The sequence below is a fragment of the Caretta caretta genome, chromosome 2 (genome assembly GCF_965140235.1).
Source record: "Caretta caretta isolate rCarCar2 chromosome 2, rCarCar1.hap1, whole genome shotgun sequence".
NCBI classification, from domain to species: domain Eukaryota; kingdom Metazoa; phylum Chordata; order Testudines; family Cheloniidae; genus Caretta; species Caretta caretta.
Window position 1 is genome coordinate 10,452,849 of NC_134207.1, and position 20,112 is coordinate 10,472,960.

Below are 20,112 nucleotides of genomic sequence, written 5' to 3' on the forward strand. Positions count from 1 at the left end.
TTTTGTTCCTTTAACTTTTTTCATGTAGTATTTTGTTTGCTTTTTATTATTTGTTTTGTATATTATTACTAGCTACCTGTTTTGCTTTTTGGGACCCCAATAGAGTTTAGAAAGTTGGTCTGTATTCATTTTGTAGGATGTAGTATCCTTTCTTGTTTCTAATGCAGTAGTTGATGTAAGGTTTCCCCTGCATTCAACAACAGAGGGTGTGGGGAAGTAGGCTTTACATAGTAGATTTCGGGGGAAAGATACTACATTTCTAAAACAGACAATATATGTTCTTAATCCTTTTTTTTAATGTTTTTATTTTTTGGTTTTTTTTTTGCTCGTGCTGCTTTCTTGACTCTTTTCTCAAACATGAATGAGAAGATGGGCAGCTTGTTAAGTGGGGAAAAAACCCTGCCCTTTTGGTCTTTAAATACAGGCCAATGAATAAACAGTATTACCTAATTAATAAGGCTGGGCCAAATTGTACTCTGTCACACAAATGCAAATCTCAGAGGGAATTGCACCCATGTGACTCAAAGCAAAATGTATCCTGACTTGAAATTGTAGGCTGTCTGATTATTCAGATTAATGAGTTTTCTAGTTCTTTTTCCAAGTAAATTAAAATATAAAATGTGCACAGATGGGAATTATCTTTGTTGAGAAAAGAAACTGTTGAAGGAAGCTTCTAACGCTGTGAAATTGAGCATTTATTGTCATGTTTTAAGTTTAGGTGGGTCCTTTCTCAAGTTTGTTTTGTAGCTTGCTAGGTAAAATAGTTTGCACTACTTTTGCAATAAACTCATGAAAAACTAACCGTTATTTTCTGTTTTGGTTTCTTACTGTGTATATATAAACTAATACTAAAGACTTAGTATAGTGTTTTTCACCTCCATAAGACTTGTAACAAGCGCAAAATGCTGTAAATCTTAACAAAATATGATGTGAATGATATTTTATAAAGTTATTTTGTATGGTGTCAATTTTGTTTTGCCTCATAGTATGTCAGCAAAAAAAAAAAAAAAACCATAAAATTCCTCATCTCTACAATTGTCTGTTCAGAGTCTTTTTTAATACAAACACATTTGTTGCACTTTATTAGCATAATAGGAGGTTCGGGTTTTGAGTTTCAGTTTATGAGAGATGAATAATAGTGGGACTTTTCAGCTTGGAAAAGAGACGAGTAAGGAGGGATATGATTGAGGTCTATAAAATCATGACTGGTGTGGAGAAAGTAAATATGGAAGTGTTATTTACGCCTCATAACACAAGAAGTGGGGGGTTCACCCAATGAAATTAATAGGCAGCAGGTTTAAAACAAACAAAAGGAAGTATTTCTTCACACAATGCAGTGTCAATCTGTGGAAGTCTTTGCCAGATGGTGTTATGAAGGCCAAGACTATAACAAGTTTCAAAAAAGAACTAGATAAATTCATGGAGGATAGGTCCATCAAAGACTATTAACCAGGATGGGTAAGGATGGTGTCCCTCGCCTCTGTTTGCCAGAAGCTGGGAATGGGTGACTATCTGTTTGGTTCATTCTCCCTGAAGCACCTGGCATTGGCCACTGTCAGACGACAGGATATTTGGTCTGACCCAGTATGGCCGTTCTTATGATTGCCTTCTTACAAAAATATACTTTGTCATTAAATCCAATCAAGGAATCAAAGTGCTTTACAAATACCAATTAATTAAACCTTAAACCATGTTATCTTGTGGGACAGGTACTATATTATTCTCATTGTCAGAGTTCAGAATTGAACCCAGAATAATTGACAGCCCATTCCTGTGCTTTACCATTAGGCCACCTTGTCTCTCTGAGATGTCAGCTTTAGTGCATTGTAGACTTGTCTTCATATACAGCATCATAGAAAAGAAGCTGGGGAGGGGAACCAGTCACTAACAAAACTATGCTGGCTTCTGTCATGGACCCTGTACCCATAATCACCAGGTGCCCTCTCCAGGCAACTTCTGGCAGATGCAGGCGCAGATCTGAGCTGTAGGCTATTTCTGAACAGCACCGGCCATGGCTACACTACCGAGCTTACAGCAGCTCAGCTGGACCACTGCTCGTGCAAACGCGCTAAGCTGACAGGAGAGTGCTCTCCTCTTGACTTCATTATAGCAGCTCCCGCAAGCAGCGGTAGCTATGTTGGTAGGAGAAGCTCCCCCACCGCCATAGCGCTGTCCACGCTGGCGCTTAGGTCGGTGTAATTTACGTTCCCTGGGGGGGCTTATTCACATCCCTGAGCAACATAACTTATACTGACATAAACTGTACTGTGTACATAGCCCTAATCTCTCCATATCTCCTCCTAGTGGGAGGAAGAAAAGGCAGTTTTGAGGACTATGTCCAGATGGAGGTAATCACCTTAAACTGCTACTCTCAGGGGCAGGAGCCCAGTGCTGATTTGCTAAGTTTTCCTTTTCTCCTCCTGGCTCCTGTTCCCACCACAGTCATGCCTTTAGCTCTTTTTCCCTGGCTTTGGGTACTTATAGTTAGACACATTCCATGGGAGCTGTGCTTTGACATGTAAAGCACTATATATTGCTAAGTACTCTGAAAAATCAAGTCCTAGACATCTAAAATTGGTCACTCAAAATAACTGTATGCTTTTTACTTTCATCGCTCTGTGCCTGAGTTCCTAATCTGTAAAATGAGGATAATAAGCCCGCATCTCACAGGGGTATATTATAGTGATAAATGTCATAGAAAAGCCCATGAGATTAATAATGGTCAGAGTCTGAATGTTGTGCAGTAAATAAAGCATAATAAAAATATAAAATCAAATACTGACTAGCTGCTTATTAAATGAGCACTGACCATCTTATGCACTGAATGAGGCAGTGGTCCTGTTGGAAAAAAGAACTTAAAAGCCAGTGTCAGCTCTAGGTACGGTATGAGAAGTCAGCTGTTCAGGATAACACACTCCAGAAGAATACCAAAATCGCATGCCTGTGCTACAATATTGTGCCACCATTAACTGTTTGTTCCCTCCTCAACACTCTTAACTGTTGGCTTGCCTCCTATCCCTCTTGAGCCGGCTGAGCAGGATCTCTTCTCCACCTGCTTCTCCTTCCGCATGACATTTTTTCTTTAACTGGGCAGATGGGGACCCTGTCTGAACTTTAGTAAAACCTCAGGACTGGGATTTAATTCACAATTAATGGTCACCTAGTTACTTGATTCCAGTGGCAGAGAATCAGGCCCCAAGTACCCAGCTCTAGGCATGTACGGTCACAACAGGAAAGAGGCATAGAAAGGAAACTTAGGAAAGTGGGTAGGAGGGTAATCCAGGGAAGGGAGGGAGCAAAACAGAGCAAGGAGAAAAGAAAGGAAAGGAGAGAGAGTTTTTTTAAAAGTGAAGAAAAGGGAGGGTGAAGTGGCTAGAGACCTCCTTTGAAGGATGAAGGAAAGTGAAGTGCAGGCCAGGGTGACATTCTGTGAAGAAGGGAAAGAAATGGGGGGGAAACAGCTGGATGAGAAAACTAGAAATAGATAGGCAAAGGAAAAGAAAACGAAGGAAATATTTGCAAGGTTAGCTTAGTAGGGTGGACAGAGAGGCCTGAAAGGAGAGTGCACTTTAAGCTTAAGAGCCCATGGATTCAGTGGAACACACTATGCCAATCCTGTTGAGTCTAAGACTATGCAGCATGTCTGTCTCTCCTCTCTTTCTTCCCGCCTACAGATAGTTCACTCAGGAGCCAAGCTGCCGTTGTGTCATCCTGTATAACTGGGTGCTTGTCGCCTCTTAGGGGCGGTCAGAAGTCTCTGAAAGGGAGCTAGCGCTGCAAAGAGCACCATGAGCTTTGGCAGGGATATGCACCTGAAAAGCCCTGCTATTTTTATTGTTTAACAGTGGCTGCTTCCTGGCTTTATCACACCTGAGGCACATTTTGCTCACAGAGCAAAATCTGTGGCACGTAATCATATTCTCAAGTCCAATGTGTCAGAGGCAAGCAGGTTGTAGATATTCATGTAGATGTTTGGAGGGGGGGGGGCAGAGGGCAGGAAAAAATAGACTCTCTCTCTTTTGTTGTTTTAGTCCTAGGGTGTATTGGCTACTATTCATTATCAGGGTTAGAGAATGAAACTAACATTAGTCCTATAAGAAATATTCTGCCTGTGTGGTTCATTTAATGGTTGAATGTTCCTAAATCATGCTGGGGTCAGATTAAGAAAATTCATTGTAACTGTCATGTTTTATTGTTTGAGCACTATAATAGACCCTGAATCTGAAGTGTGATTTAATTCAAAGAATAAAGCTGACCTGGTCATGCACTGAGTGCTGGTGCTTTAAATCTTTTCATAAGAATGAAAATGAAGGTTACTTATTTTTAACTGAGATTCTTCAGGATGGAGTCTACATATTCACACTCTGGGGATATGCACTGACTTGTGCTGCTGAACGGTGCAGTCTTCTGCTAGTAGTGCCTATTAAAGCATTCACATGCCCTTTCCCACCCCTCTTCTCAACATTTGCGTGTGAGGGTGGGTCTATAAATAGGAGTATCGCAACAGTTGCTGCTCTGGTTTCTTCTGCACTAATGCAGAGCCACGAGTAGTTAGGTTTCAGAGTAGCAGCCGTGGTAGTCTGTATTCGCAAAAAGAAAAGGAGTACTTGTGGCACCTTAGAGACTAACCAATTTATTTGAGCATAAGCTTTCGTGAGCTACAGCTCACTTCATCAGATGCATACAGAGTAGTTAGGGCTCTGCAGAAAAGGGGAAGGAAGGCAGGGAGTGTGAATATACAGAGTCCATCTCAAATTACTTTGATTACAAGCAGATAACCTTTGTTTCTTCTTCCAGCGTCATCTGCATATTTCCACTCTTTGGACAGTTTAGTCGTCTACATGAAAAAAATAGAGGGCAGGTAATGAGTCCTAATTAAATAAGGACTGCAGAACCCACTCTACCAAACTGGGCATCCAATTTAGCTGTGATAGCTAATACATAGTGTTTAGTAAACATATATATTGAGCTCCATGTGGCTGTGTTACACATTTCAATTAGGGGAACATGCTTTAAACATGCTGTAGAAGCAGCCATCACGCTAGTGAGTGTAAGGTATTTTTATAACTTTCTATAGTATGATCCATCAAGATAACATTTGTGTGGTTCTATTTAAATAGAAAGATATAGTCTGTATGCTAAAAGAATATTGTAATTTTGACTCTGCCTTATTTGCATGTGGTCTGAGAAAAAACACTGGTTGCATAATGGATTGAGTGACATGGAAATCATATATTACTTTTGGTAGAAATTTTGAGAGGCCAAAGAACTACTTTATCTTGATTAAAAATTTTAATGGCTAGGCAGCCATTAAGTCATGAAATTCACTAATCCTCCTGGCTGACATTGCTATAATAAACACAGTTTTAATTAACAGATGGAATAAGGAACAACATGATAAAGGGTTGAAGAATGGAGACCTAAGTTGTGATAATACAAAGTTTGAATTCTATGAGGGAAGAGGCTGTCTCACAGGGGGATAACGATTTAGTAAATCTTTCAGAAATCGCTTAACAATATAATGTAAGACTATAGATTTACCATCTATCGGTATTGTGAAAAGTCACAATTGCAGCTAAATGTATCTTGAGTGAATGTGACATACCGGGGCACAATCCAGACTGGGGGGGGGGGGGCTGTCACCCCTGCCCTGTAACCCAGGGTGCCTTAGAATGCCTTGTTGTAGTAGCTCCCTGCTAGGAAAATCACAAACAGCCTTCCACTATGCAAGCCACACCCTGAGTGTCTGTGTGTAATTGTAACCTGCCAGCTACACCCTGGCTCTCACCAACCTCGGTTATTCTGCAGGGTGACCCCTGTGTAGTGGGGGATTTTTGCCTTGAATGTTCTGAATAGAGGTTTGCAGAAAAACCTCAGAAGGGGTTTCAAATTTGTAAAATTATATTTTTTAATTATGTATAAAAAAGTGGTGATAGTATCAGGACACTTTAGTGTGCATAAAATAGTAATTAGTTTTAAAATTGAGACTTAAATAAGTAAAAATTAATAATAGTTTAAATTTTAAAAATCCAATATGGTGGACCCAAATGGTGGCTATAGGGGAGGATCACCTAGACCTTTCTGGGAACTCATAGAACCCAAGATTGGGGGGGGGGGGTGGAGGAGAGGCAGTCACATGTAGGTGCACAAGAGTTAGCCAATCAGCTGCCAGCCCATTGAAAGAGAAACCAATCAGAGACTGAGAACATGACACCCCCCCCCCCAAATGAAAGGCGACCAATCAGAGATGAGTAGAGTAGGCTGAAAAGTGTATAGAAAGGTGACAGCCAGCAGGTTGAACTCCTAGTGGTTCAAGATCTTCAAGAAGAGGAGAAGTTGTAAGACTCCCACCTGGAAAGAAGAGGGTTCCTAGGCAGCTTTGGGTGGAGTCTTGTGAGGCTTTGGGTGGAGGTTGCTTTGGGGGTTCTGAAGAGCCACTGTCTACAAGAGGCAACAAGCAAGACTAGCTATGTTTGGGGTGGAGGCTTGTGAGGCTTTGGCAGGGGGTTACTTCGGGGTTCCAGAAAGACACTGCCTGCAAGAAGCCTCAACGTGCATCAGCAAGAGAACCCTGAGGTTGCCCTGGAGGCGGTTGCTGTAGCGACCAAGGACCTCAGCTGCCCGCCAGAACCAGCTTTGGCGTTGTGTACCAGCTGAGAGGAACAGCAGTGAGACCGAGCAGAAGGACATTGAGGGTTCAAGAAATACTGAAGAAAAATAAAGTGTGGAACTCTCCACCTATTATTAAGGAATGTATGGGTGTGTCTGTCAAGAAAGCCAGCTGCAAATATTAATGTAAACAGTTAATGTTAGGTATTAAATGATCAATAAGTGTTAGTGTTACATGTTAAATGTTACTGTTAGTATTCTGTGAATGATTACATTGTTGTACATTATAAAGTCTGTGTCTTTTTTTGATGTGCTGTTTTATTTTAAACTGTAACTCCATTATATCTTATCATACTTGACTTCTTTTCTTCTTGCGTTTCTGTAACTACTTAATTCCTTTAATAAATGATTATTTCTGTTTTCGAAGAAATGCTGCTTGTGTGTGTCAATGTTATACCAATAAAAACAAAAACCAGCAGGATCTTATTAAAGGGAAAAAGGCAAAATACCACATTTATTGTGAATACAGAAAGAATCATAGTAAGCAGTTAGTTATAGCTATACCATTCCATTCAATCTCATATTTATTCACACATTCATTCATACACACACACACACACACACAGGTTCTGCAAGGTTGTTATCATAGTTACCAGCCTTAGGGTTGCTCATGCCAAGCCACTGGCCAGGTGGCCTGGACATGAGGAGGGAGCAGGGCCTTGTCAGATGCTCATCTGATGCTCCTGGAAGTTGGTTTGCAGAATCAGACCCCAAAGTTCTCACTTTCTAGAGTCCATTTTTATAGGAATTTCTTCCTATGCCAGTCTATGGGAATTGCTTCATCATGCTGTTGCTGAATCAATCAGCAGATGGCACATTCCTGATGGCTCCGTGCTGCTAGATGTTATCTTGTTCTTTGGTTCCTTGAGGCTGTTGGGTGGATTCCAGTCTGCCCTCTGGGGGTCCTCTGGTTATTTCCACTTGACGCCTTCTTCAGCCGATGGACACTGGATTCTTAGGCTGGCACCTCCCTGATCATTCAGTTATTATCCACACCAAGCATCCATGCATATACATCCTCTATCTCTATTTTAATCACAATTGTTAACAAAGCAAGATGAATACAACAAAAGGGTGGGGAGTCTCTGGGTGCTGTTTCTGTTGTTACAGAGTATTGTTTTGAGTCTCTCTCTGTGTGAGTAGTTGTTATTACAAAGAATTGCTTTGAGAACATACTCTGTCTTAGAATGTACTAACGCAATTAGCAGCTTGCAAGTTTAACACATAGAGGGCGAGAAACAGTACCAAAAACCAAGAGACCTCTTAATTAGTAATACCCTGGAATTTAAACTATGGGGAATCAAACTCATTTGTGATTTTAATACAGAACTTCTTTAATATGATCCAACATCAATCCTTGAGTGTAGGGTGGTATCTGTGTCCTTTCAGGGGTCAGCAAGACTAGCTTGCTCTAGGGAGCCCTCTGCAGCTCAGAGACAAGAACCCTGGGAAAACCCTTCAGGGCCGACTACAACCTTGTTTACCCTTTGTCAGACAAATATGTAGGTAATTTAAATGGCATCTAAAATCTTAGGGTAACACCAACACACCCCTAGTTCTGGAACTTCCCCCAGAAATGTATGTCCGGTACTGCCTAGCCCTCTCCTGCACATTACAAGTATATTAAAGGAATCATATGACAGATTATTCTCAAGACGCTTCAATTTAAACATATTGGATTAGATAAAACAGTAAATCAAGTTTATTAACTGCAAAGAGAGAGATTTTCAGAGAGTATAAGTAATGAGGCATAAAAGTCAGAAATAGTTACCAGAAAAATAAAGATAAAACATGTCATTGTATTATTTAGGGTGGTCTACAATACAAACTTAGTTTGATGGAAGCCGCCTTATGACTACACTACTGAGTCCCTTCCAAACTTGCCTGTAACATCGACTTAATTACTCCACCTCTGTGAGAGGCGTTGCACTTAATTTGAAGGTGATGGGTGGACAGAGAGGCAGTGTAGACGCAGCATTGTGTAAGTCGACTGAATTGGCCTCCAGGAGGTGTCCCACAATGCTCCACTGCGACTGCGCTGGAGATGGTTTTCAACTCTGCCGCACAGCAGCGAGATATACAGGAAACAGCCCCTTCCCTCTGAAAGTCCTGGGAACTTTTGACTTTTCATTTCCTGCTCGAGCAGCATAGAAAGTTTGCCAGACCAGCTGATCACGGCGCCTCAATGCCCCAAATGGGCTCCAGGCTGGAATACACAGGAAGTGGTGGAGCATCTTGGTCTGTGGGGAGAAGAGTCTGCACTGGCACAGCTCTCATCCAGCCGAAGAAACGTAGACATCTACGAAAAGATCATTAGGGCATGGGGGACAAGGGCTACCCCAGGGACACACAGCAGTGCCACATGAAACTTCGGCAAGCATACCAGAAGACAAGGGAGGCGAACACTTGCTCTGGTTCTGCAGCACAGATATGCTGCTTCTACAATCCAACTGCATGCGAGTCTAACTGGTAACCCAACCACTACCACTAAACACAGCAGGGATCCCTCACAGGAGTCCGAGTCCCGGGCCACCTCAGGCAACAGTGAGGAGGACATTGACCTCAACATCTGCAAGCCTAAGATGACTGCTACCAGCAGCGTTACGAGAAGGGGGTGGTGGGTTTCCTGTGTTCTCTCATGGTTGCAACCCTGCCCCCCCACCCCCGTGAGCCGCTTCAGACAAAAGCCACAATTTGGGAGGCTTAATGGTCCCTGGTCTCAAAGCAATGTCCATGTTGCTAGGCGGGAGGGGGCATTGGTCACCTGACCACCTATGCTCCCGACACAGGTTTCCCACAAGTTGCAGCACATTGCCTTTGCCTCCAGCACACCCTCCACACTGGTGGAGAGGCTTTTGCAGATTAGAAAGCAGAAAATCAGAACATGCAATGACATGTTCAGTGAGATAATGAATGCCTCTGTGACAGCAGATACAGAGCTCAGAGCCTGGAGTTCATACGTTGAAAAATTGGACATGGAGAGGATCTGAGGAGCATGAATGTGCCATGCAGGATGAGATGCTGCAGATTATGAAGGACCTGAGGTGCCTGGTTGCGCTTCAAGAAAAACAGCTTGATCTTAGACGCCCTCTGCAGCCCCTGCACAATGGCCTGCAAACATCAAACTGTTCCCAATCCCCCACCCCAAAGGCTCCAGGAGGCAGCGGGTGGGAGTGCATTATCCCAGCCACTCAACACCCAGGGAGGGTAGTAAGAACAAAAGGCAGCCATTCAAAAATCTTTTGATGGACAATCTTTCCACGCTTTCACAAACAGCCTGACCTGGTTTCTCCCCTCCCAATTTTATCACACCATTTGCCCAAAGTTAAATTATTTCCTATTCTTTCAGTTTCTTTATGTTTGGGCAATAAAAGTCAATGTTTCAAGAATGAAATACTCTTTATTTATTCCAAGCATGGACATCTGGTTGGGGGGCTGGGGGGGAAGGAGCAGCAGCACAGGGAAACTGATGCAACGGCAGGGATGGTATCTGAGGCACAATGCAGATAAGCAGTTGTCATAAATATAAAGGGAAGGGTAATCACCTTTAAAATCCCTCCTGGCCAGAGGAAAAACCCTCTCACCTGTAAAGGGTTCAGAAGCTAAAGGTAACCTCGCTGGCACCTAACCAAAATGACCAATGAGGCGACAAGCTACTTTCAAAAGCTGGGAGGAAGAGGGAGAAAAACAAAGGGTCTGTCTGTGTGATGCTTTTGCCGGGGACAGAACAGGAATGGCGTCTTAGAACTTAGTAAGTAATCTAGCTAGGTATGAGTTAGATTATGATTTCTTTAAATGGCTGAGAAAATAGCTGTGCTGAATAGAATGAATATTCCTGTCTGTGTGTCTTTTTGTAACTTAAGGTTTTGCCTAGAGGGATTCTCTATGTTTTGAATCTAATTACCCTGTAAGGTATTCACCATCCTGATTTTACAGAGGTGATTCTTTTTTACTTCTATTAAAAGTCTTCTTGTAAGAAAACTGAATGCTTTTTCATTGTTCTAGATCCAAGGGTTTGGGTCTGTGGTCACCTATGCAAATTGGTGAGGATTTTTACCAAACCTTCCCCAGGAAGTGGAGTGCAAGGGTTGGGAGGATTTCGGGGGGAAAGACGTTTCCAAATGACGCTTTTCTAATAAAAATAAACCCAGATAAATGTTTGGTGGTGGCAGTGGAAGGCCAAGGCCAAAGGGTAAAATAGTTTGTACCCTGGGGAAGTTTTAACCTAAGCTGGTAAAAGTAAGCTTAGGAGGTTTTCATGCAGGTCCCCACATCTGTACCCTAGAGTTCAGAGTGGGGAAGGAACCTTGACAGCAGTGCATATTAGTGTGGCTCATTACTGAAACGGGTTTTCAAAGACTCCCAGAGATGCAGAGCTCCTCACTGGGCTCTTCTTATTGCCCTGGTATCTGGCTGCACAAAACTAACTGCCAACCTATTCACCTCTGCAACTCAACCCTGCAGAAACTTCTCTCCCTGTACCTCACAGATATTATGGAGCACACAGCGATAACAGTGGGGATGTTGCTTTCATTGAGGTCTAACCAAATAAGCAAACTGCACCAGCAACCATCCTAAGGCACATTCCACCACCATGTTGCACTTGCTCAGCCTATTGTTGAACCGAGCCTTACTGCGGTCCAGGTGGCTGGTGTATGGATTCATGAGCCATTGGAGCAAGGGGTAGGCTGGGTCTCACAGAATCACTATTTGCATTTCAACATCATCAATGGTTATTTTGCAACCTGGAAAGAAAGTCCCCACTTGCAGCTTTCTGAACAGACCTGTGTTCCTAAAGATGCGTGTGTCATGCACCTTTCCTGACTGTCTCACGTTGATGTCAGTGAAACACCCCATGTGATCCACCAGTGCTTGCAACATCATTGAAAAGTATCCCTCAACATTTATGTATTTTTTGGCAAGGTGGTCTGGTGCCAAGATAGGATTATGCATGCCATCTATCGTCCCACTGCAGTTAGGGAAACCCATTGTGGCAAAACCATCTACTATGTCCTGCACATTGCCCAAGGTCACTACCCTTCTAAGCAGGAATTGATTAATGGCACTGCACACTTGGCTCACAACTGCTGCCACGGTGGCTTTATCAACTCCAAATTGATTCCCCAGACCAGTAGCAGTCTGGCAATGCAAGCTTCCACAGAGCGATCGCCACTTGCTTCTCCCCTGTCGGAGCAGGTCTCATTTTAGTGTTGCTGCACTTCAGGGCTGGGGGAAGCTCTGCACAAAGTTTCTGGAAAGTGGCCTTTCACATGCAAAAGTTCTGCAGCCACTGCTTGTCATCCCATACAATGCAATCCCAGCAGTCAGTGCTGTTTTCCAGGACGGGAAATGGCGCTACACCATGTTCAGCAGCTGCACAACTGCCAGCAGCAATTGTTTCATTCTATGGCTTGCAGCAGGGCTGCTTGAATTATATTGCAATGATCCACCGGTGGCCCCTGTTTTGGGTCTGGAAATACTACAGGCTAAGGCATGAGGGGTTTGTAATGTTCACAACAAGCATGCAGTTGAGGGGGGTCCATGTTTCTTGGGCTATGGTGTACACGCTGCTAAGCCAGGCTTTGCCTTTGATATCTGGGGAACGATGCAGGGAGGAAACTGCATTATGGGAGATCAAAGCTATCTTCCCATTCCCCCCCGACAAGGTTCTGGTCCTACAAGGCATCGCAAGCCTGTCCCAAAAACCCCTCGGGGTTAATTCCATTGTGGGATAGCTACCCACAGTGCACTGTTCTATGCATCATGCAAGTGCTTCTAGTGAGGATGCACTCCACCAACACAATGAGTGGGGTGTAGATACTCTGGACCAACTTAATTACTGAGGCATCCAGCTGTCAACTTAACTATGACATGTAGATATGCCCTTACTGTATTTGTACTATTGATCTGTTACAAAACATACTTTCTTTATCATAAGACCTGGTGTTAATTACTTTTTGGAGATGAGTAAAGAAAGTTTTCATGGCTGTTGTATTGCTACATTTTAATTATATTTCCAGTAAAAGGAGAAAATCACAGATTAAACTAAAGCATCACTGTGGAAAGTAGAAAGGGGCACCTGGGGCAAGAATGTTGGGGACCCAAATATCTGAACTGAAAAACTGATGACAGTTAACAAAAAGGTGCTGAATTAAGCAGCATTCATCCACCCATTCTTCTACATGCTCTTTTGAGTTTTTTTAAAAACAGGTTGGAACTAACCCTCTGCTTGCACATTTTCCTTCATTCCTCTGAACTGATGCTAGGCAGGCCTCTAACATGTGCTGGCTCCCCCTCCCTCAGTCTCCTCCATCTCTTTCTCTCTCCTCTGTTACCCTTTCATCTCTGCAGGTGGAGCCGTCACCAATCAGGATTCTCCATTTGTTGCCTATGTGGGGGTCATGAGTGGCCTAACACCCTAATCTCTTTTCCTGAATAGAGATCTAAATCAATCTGATCTATTACTTGTGCAGTAGCTTGTGTAAACTGAAGAGACATCACTCACGCTGCTCTCAGAGCAGTTGTGAAGTAGCCTTCCAGTCTCTCAGATATATGTTACAGCTAATGTTCATGCAGAGACATCGTGACTAACACAGGCTCAATTTCCCCTGAACATACTAAGTCAGCCCCCAGGGCAAATTGGGATTAGGGATCTGTCACATTTCTAGTGGGTGGCAGATCACCGCTCATCCCCTATTTACTAGCTAGGATGATCCACACTTATAAATATATAGTGGGCACATCTGACCCAACAATACAGTAACCCTGTACAAAGCATAAGTTAAAAGCCTTTATAAAAAGAATGCTGTCAAGGGTCTGCATTAATTTCCACATTTTTAAAAATTTATTGTAAAAAATGTATTTTTTAAAAAATACACAGGACATTTTCCATTTTTATAGTAGTAAAAATATGCCAGCTCTACCACTCAAATGGTAAAACTGTTCATTTTCTTGCCATAGAGCAATCTATATTTAATAAACTTCAAACAACACGTGTCGATAGGTAGAGTACTATAGACAAACTACAAACGTAGAATCCTCTGGGTGAAAAAAAATCTAGATATACATATTTACATCATGAGCTAACGCTTCTACTTCTTAACACCAATGCAGCTGCAGAGCACCACCAGGGATTGCAGAAGGTCTATCCCTGTATCCAGATTCCTTGCAGAATTGGTTATTTAGACTGTATTACAACAGTAGCCACATTATAGTTTTTGTGGGGTTGGTCCATGGGTATCGCTCCAACAGAATGCTAGAAAACAGGTGGAGATTCTGTCTCAGGTGCTTGGTTCATTGGCTGCCACAGAGTAAGAACTGTATATAAAGTATGCACTACAGCCCTACTGGTTAAGCAGAAGCATTAGCTACAAGAGGAGTCCCATCTAGCCAGATGGAGCCAGGGCCTTTGGAATTGATGCTGAAAGTTGCCTACAAGCCTGCTTCTATTTGGATAATGATTGTCTGAAGATATTATTTTAAAATATTTTTTGAGACGATTCTGTCTCAAGATCTGCATGTATAGTTCCCCTGGCTTTCCATTTCCAAGGGCAGAATTCCTTCCTTCAAGCAGGCTAATATCCAGTTGTTTCAATTTAAAGTAAACAAGACAGCAATTCTCAAACAGATGGGAATCCAGCTGCTGTATTCCCAAGTTACAACCCCTTTCCCCCTCCCCGCAAAAAACTCACTGTGGGTTAGCTTGGAAAAAATCAGGGGGCCAATTCAATACATTATACTGCAGGAAAGACTAGCTATTTGACACCCTTAAGATTCAGCATCTTCCTCCTCACTCTCTTCCTCTTGGTCATCATCGTCGTCATCATCTTCCTCCACCTCTCCATCCCTCTTCTCTCTTTCAAGCATTTTCAGGTATTTGCTAGCGAGGATCTTCTTTGGTAAGATATCTGAAAGGCACAATTCCTTCTTTTGTAATCATTTTTGACAGTTACAAAAGAGATTTAGAATAATTTATTCCTGTACCATCAAGATCATAGCAACTAACAGCCTCATAGTCTATGGGCTGCAATTTTTTAGGCTATGGAATAGTCAGGTTATTCTAATCTAACTGGTATCCGTGGAATAGGAATGTAGCCATTGTGATATTAGAGAGATTGTCAGATTAAGGGTATTAGTAATCCATGAGGGAATTTAAGTGATTATGCCGATATAGTAATTTCTTAAGTCTTACTCACTTATGCTGCTTTGCTTTTTACTTGCACTGATCAAGTACATCTTAAGTGTATTACTTAATTATATCTACTCTATTTATACTCCTTAGAAGCTATTTCCCTCTACTCAGTGTAGGCTGCCTGTTCAGGGTAATGCTATCACGATGAGCCCAAGAACAGTAAGGAAATATTGCTAAAAGGTGCCACAAGTGGGGCTGATGCACTAGTAAAATCATATTAACAAGGAGATCTCACTCCTTAGACCAAAGAATTTTATTTGAAGAGGGGCAAGCATTATTCTAAATGCCCAATCAATGTACAGGATTTAAGACAACAGGGATTGTGGCATAAACCAATGTCTGAAAGGACATTTGTAAATTTAAAATTCATCAATATAGAGTTCTGGGCACATATGATGTTTCATAAAATCCTTCTTCTGCTTCCCCAAACACTATAAAGATTTAAGGGAGTGTTGTCTATTGGTTAAAGCAGAAGATGGGAGTCACTTACCTCCCCGATTTTATTCCTAGCTCTTAAAAACTGACTTTAAAGTCACTTTAATCAATCTGAACCTGAGCTTTCCCATTTTTAAATTAGGGACACTATCCACCACCCAGGGATACTATTAAAAGGCGTTGGAAAGAAGTAGCTTGAAGTTATTGGAATGTCAAGTATGACTTACAATAATTGGAGGTGCAATTATTTTGTCCCATGACTTTGTGTACTTTGCATCAATAAAAAAAAGCAGCTCATTCATTCACACAGAATGCTTGTCAATTATTTGGACCATGAGTAAATTAAATGCAACAGAGGTTAACAGCCAAAAAGAGAATTTAATAATAATAGTGACTGCTACAGTAAGAGCTGCATCTTATTTTCCAGTTGCCCATATCGATTTGCCACAACTGCTATACCTACCAGCAAGGAACTGAAACGTTTCAGATTCCTCCGCTGTATGGGATAAGTCACTGTAGGTTAGGGCTCTCTTCTCTTTTCCACGGCCATGTTTGTAGGAGTAAGTGGCTAAATACTGGACAAAGAGCTCCTATAAAAAACCAACAAAAAGAAATCTGTCAAATTAATTCCTGTGTGTACAGCTGACTGCAATGCTTCTTCAAGCCCTTGTTTAGGGCCCAGTCCTGCCATTAACTGCATGCAGCCACTGCCCTGGACCTACACAGAGTCCCACCAATTTCGATATGGCTCTGTGAGAGCAGATGATGTGTACCTCTGAGTAGCCAACTGCAAAACTGGGGTCTTAGACTAACCCTTAATTTGTACCACTCTATCAAGTTAATCACTGCAGCAGGCTTTACGGGAACAGAAGACAGCAAGAAATTATTTCTGCAGGTATGTGATTAAATACTGCAAAAATAGCTTGCTGCTTTCTGCTACTTATAATGATAAATTTCAGAGTAGCAGCCATGTTAGTCTGTATTCACAAAAAGAAAATGAGTACTTGTGGCACCTTAAAGACTAACCAATTTATTTGAGCATAAGCTTTCGTGAGCTACAGCTCACTTCATTGGATGCATACTGTGGAAAGTGTAGAAGATCTTTTTATACACACAAAGCATGAAAAAATACCTCCCCCCCCCCCCACTCTCCTGCTGGTAATGGCTTATCTAAAGTGACCACTCTCCTTACAATGTGTATGATAATCAAGTTGGGCCATTTCCAGCACAAATCCAGGTTCCACCCCCCCCCCCACAAACCCACTCTCCTGCTGGTAATAGCCGTCACCTTCAGCCCCCAACTAAAACCCCTCCAACGCATTATTAAGGATCTACAACCTATCCTGAAAGATGACCCAACACTCTCACAAATCTTGTGAGACAGGCCAGTCCTTGCCTACAGACATCCCCCCAACCTGAAGCAAATACTCACCAGCAACCACATACCACACAACAGAACCACTAACCCAGGAACCTATCCTTGCAACAAAGCCCGTTGCCAACTGTGCCCACATATCTATTCAGGGGACACCATCACAGGGCCTAATAACATCAGCCACGCTATCAGAGGCTCGTTCACCTGCACATCCACCAATGTGATATATGCCATCATGTGCTAGCAATGCCCCTCTGCCATGTACATTGGTTGAACTGGACAGTCTCTATGTAAAAGACTAAATGGACACAAATCAGATGTCAAGAATTATAACATTCATAAACCAGTCGGAGAACACTTCAATCTCTCTGGTCACGCGATTACAGACATGAAAGTTGCGATATTACAACAGAAAAACTTCAAATCCAGACTCCAGCGAGAGACTGCTGAATTGGAATTCATTTGGAAATTGGATACAACTAACTTAGGCTTGAATAGAGACTGGGAGTGGCTAAGTCATTATGCAAGGTAACCTATTTCCCCTTGTTTTCCAGCCCCCCCACCCCCCCTAGACGTTCTTGTTAAACCCTGGATTTGTGCTGGAAATGGCCCGCCTTGATTATCATACACATTGTAAGGAGAGTGGTCACTTTAGATAAGCTATTACCAGCAGGAGAGTGTGGGGGGGGGGGCGGGAGGAGGTATTTCTTCATGCTTTGTGTGTATAAAAAGATCTTCTACACTTTCCACGGTATGCATCCGATGAACTGAGCTGTAGCTCACGAAAGCTCATGCTCAAATAAATTAGTCAGTCTCTAAGGTGCCACAAGTACTCCTTTTCTTTTTGCGTGTTTAATGGAAGCAGGCCAGGGGATGGCAGAGGCCCCCCTACAGGCGGATTTTTGCCACGTGACAGGCTGCAACATACCAAAAAAAAACAAAAAAACAAACAACCACCTGAAGAGTGAGGCCAATTCACCTTTCTTTGGAGAACCGGTGTGAACTACTTCCTTGACGCCCTCCTCCTGCCCCCACCCTCCAGGGGCTGGCAAGCGGGCGAGGGCAGCTGCTTCCAAAGCCTTGTCTAAAGCAGGGTAGCCCCCCCCCCCCCAGCGCGTGGCTCGTGCCCCGGGGGCAGGAGCGGGGGCAGGGAGGGACACAGAGCACGAATCGCGCCCGGACTCGGGCCCAGCCCATCGGCTCAGGCCCCTGGCGTCCCGGCAACAGCCCCAGCCCCACGGTGCGGGGAGCCGCTCGGCCCTGGGCTGCTTCCCCCCGCCCCCTCCCCGCACCAGGCGCCGGGGCAGGGACGGCGGGAGGCCCGGGCCGGGTACCGTGGCCTTGGCGGTGAGGAACAGCGCGTCCTGGTTGATGCTGGAGACCTCCGGCGAGCTCTTCATGATCACCCGGATCCGGGAGAGGGGCAGCGACACCAGACGGTTCTCGCCGCCGCCGCTCAGCCGCGCCGCCGCCATTTTCCTACCCCGCCAGCCGCCGCTCCCGTCGTTAAAAGGCGCCCGGCCGGGGAGCAGAGCCCTTTGGGAGTGGTAGTTTTGTGCCGCAAGGCAGCTCGGGCACGCTGGGAGGAGGGCAGGCGGAGGACTACAACTCCCATGATGCGCCTCTCCTCAGCTCGCCTCGCCCACCCTGCTCTCCTTGCGGCCGGGTGACAGAGGGCGGGCTACGACTCCCGTCATGCATCTGCCCACCTCTTTCGCCCGGCGCCTGGCGGAGGCTGCGCCCGGCTCTGTTGACTCTAAGGCAGTAGCGTGCCCACAGCGTGCTTTGAGTGCGCGCTAGCGGCAGGTTTCGGAGCAGCCGCCCTGTCCGTCTGTGTTCGCAAAAAGAAAAGCAGGACTTGTGGCGCCTTAGAGACTCACCAGTCTAGTGGGGCAGAAGCTTTCGTGAGCTACAGCTCACTTCCTCGGATGCGTTCAGTGGTCGTCCTAATTGCAGAGCAGATTAGAGCAGGACCTTTGTGCTTTCAGAGTGAATGTAGAACAGGACGGATTGTGAGGAAGAAAACTCAAGAGCTCCGTCTTTCATTATTATATATTGCCTGGGTGCATATAACGTTTGTCTTATCTGTCTACCTACCTAGACAACCAGGTGAAATCCTGGTCCCATGCAAATCCGTGTGTGCTAAATGAGAGCCACAGTTTTCCCTATAGTATTTGAGCACCTGTAAGTGCGCACATTGTTATAGGCTGGCTTGCATTACAGCTCAGAATCACATTAGCTAAACTAATGTAACATTAGTTACATGTAATGATGGATACTTTGCATTTCTATAGCGCCTTCAGTCAGAAGTTCTCAAAGTATTCTACAAACAACAGGCTTTAGCACCCATGTGATGTAGGTAAGACGCTGAAGGTGAGCCCTTAACTAACCTATCACTGCTCATATCTAGGGTGAAACATGGCAGCTTTCAACAGTATATAATAATGTTAAAATTATATAATACATAGGTTAAGGAAAGAGTGTCTGTACATCTGGGTGAAGTGCTTCGACTATCCAAAAGTACAAAATCTGGTTTAAAAGTCAGAAGATACTTTTAGTACATAATCTGCAATAACCCAAATTTAGGTGAATACATTTAATGGTACAGTTTAGATATGAGATTCTGAATACTCAGGTACATCACTCAGGAAAAGTTATACAGACAGTTGGTTGTAGTGAGCAAATATAGGAATAAATGTAGATTGTCCCTCAGCAATTGAGCATTTAGGATAGGTTGTCCCTTAGAAGATATAATCCACCAGAGAAGTATTTCTGTTACTTTCCGATTTTGTTTCTCATTGGCACTCCAGCTCATCTCTCCTGGTATTGCCGATGTTCAGTGATGTGTTCTAGATAGATGTCCCTCAACCACCTGATGGCGTCTGACACCATGAAGTGTTGCATCAGCCAAGCGTAGCATTCACCGATTCCACATTCTCAACACTCGCTCCTTATCGGGGTCCCAGGCTCCCAGGGCTCCGACGATCAGAGTGTGAGTTAGAACCTGGTTACCCCTAGCTCTCAAGGTGTCGGCCTGAGGGGTGTATTTCTCCACCTTTCAACCTCGGGCTTTGTGGAAAGCCGGGGTCCTATTCTCAAAGGGCACTGTGACAACCAACATGATGATCTTTTGGTCCTTATTGATGATGATGATGTCCGGTCACAGTTGGCTATCCGTTCCGGGGATGGCAGAGTTCATGGTCACCTTTCTCACAGGTGGCAGTATGGCTCTGACTAGTCAGTCTTGGATGGTGTTGTGGCACAGCTGCTAGGCTCTGGAATGGGGCTTGTAGCTACAAAGGACATGGGGTAGTGTCTCATTAGCATAGCCACGCTTCCTGCATTGCTTGTCCCAATTCCCGTGGCGGACAGCTCCGTTCAGCGGGACACAGTTGATGAACCTAGGACTGGAATGGAAGACAGACATATCCAATTGAAAATG

General features: G+C 43.8%; 1 protein-coding gene across 1 annotated transcript; it reads right to left on the reverse strand.

Moving 5' to 3' along the window:
- Window positions 1–13,490: 13,490 nt before the first annotated feature.
- CHRAC1 (chromatin accessibility complex subunit 1) lies at window positions 13,491–18,181 on the reverse strand. The gene is made up of 3 exons (XM_048841754.2): window positions 18,005–18,181; window positions 15,759–15,885; window positions 13,491–14,576 (listed from the first exon to the last, which is right to left on the reverse strand). Exons 1-3 carry the CDS (start codon window positions 18,143–18,145, stop codon window positions 14,437–14,439), a joined length of 408 nt encoding a protein of 135 aa, XP_048697711.1. The 5' UTR covers window positions 18,146–18,181; the 3' UTR covers window positions 13,491–14,436.
- Window positions 18,182–20,112: the final 1,931 nt, after the last annotated feature.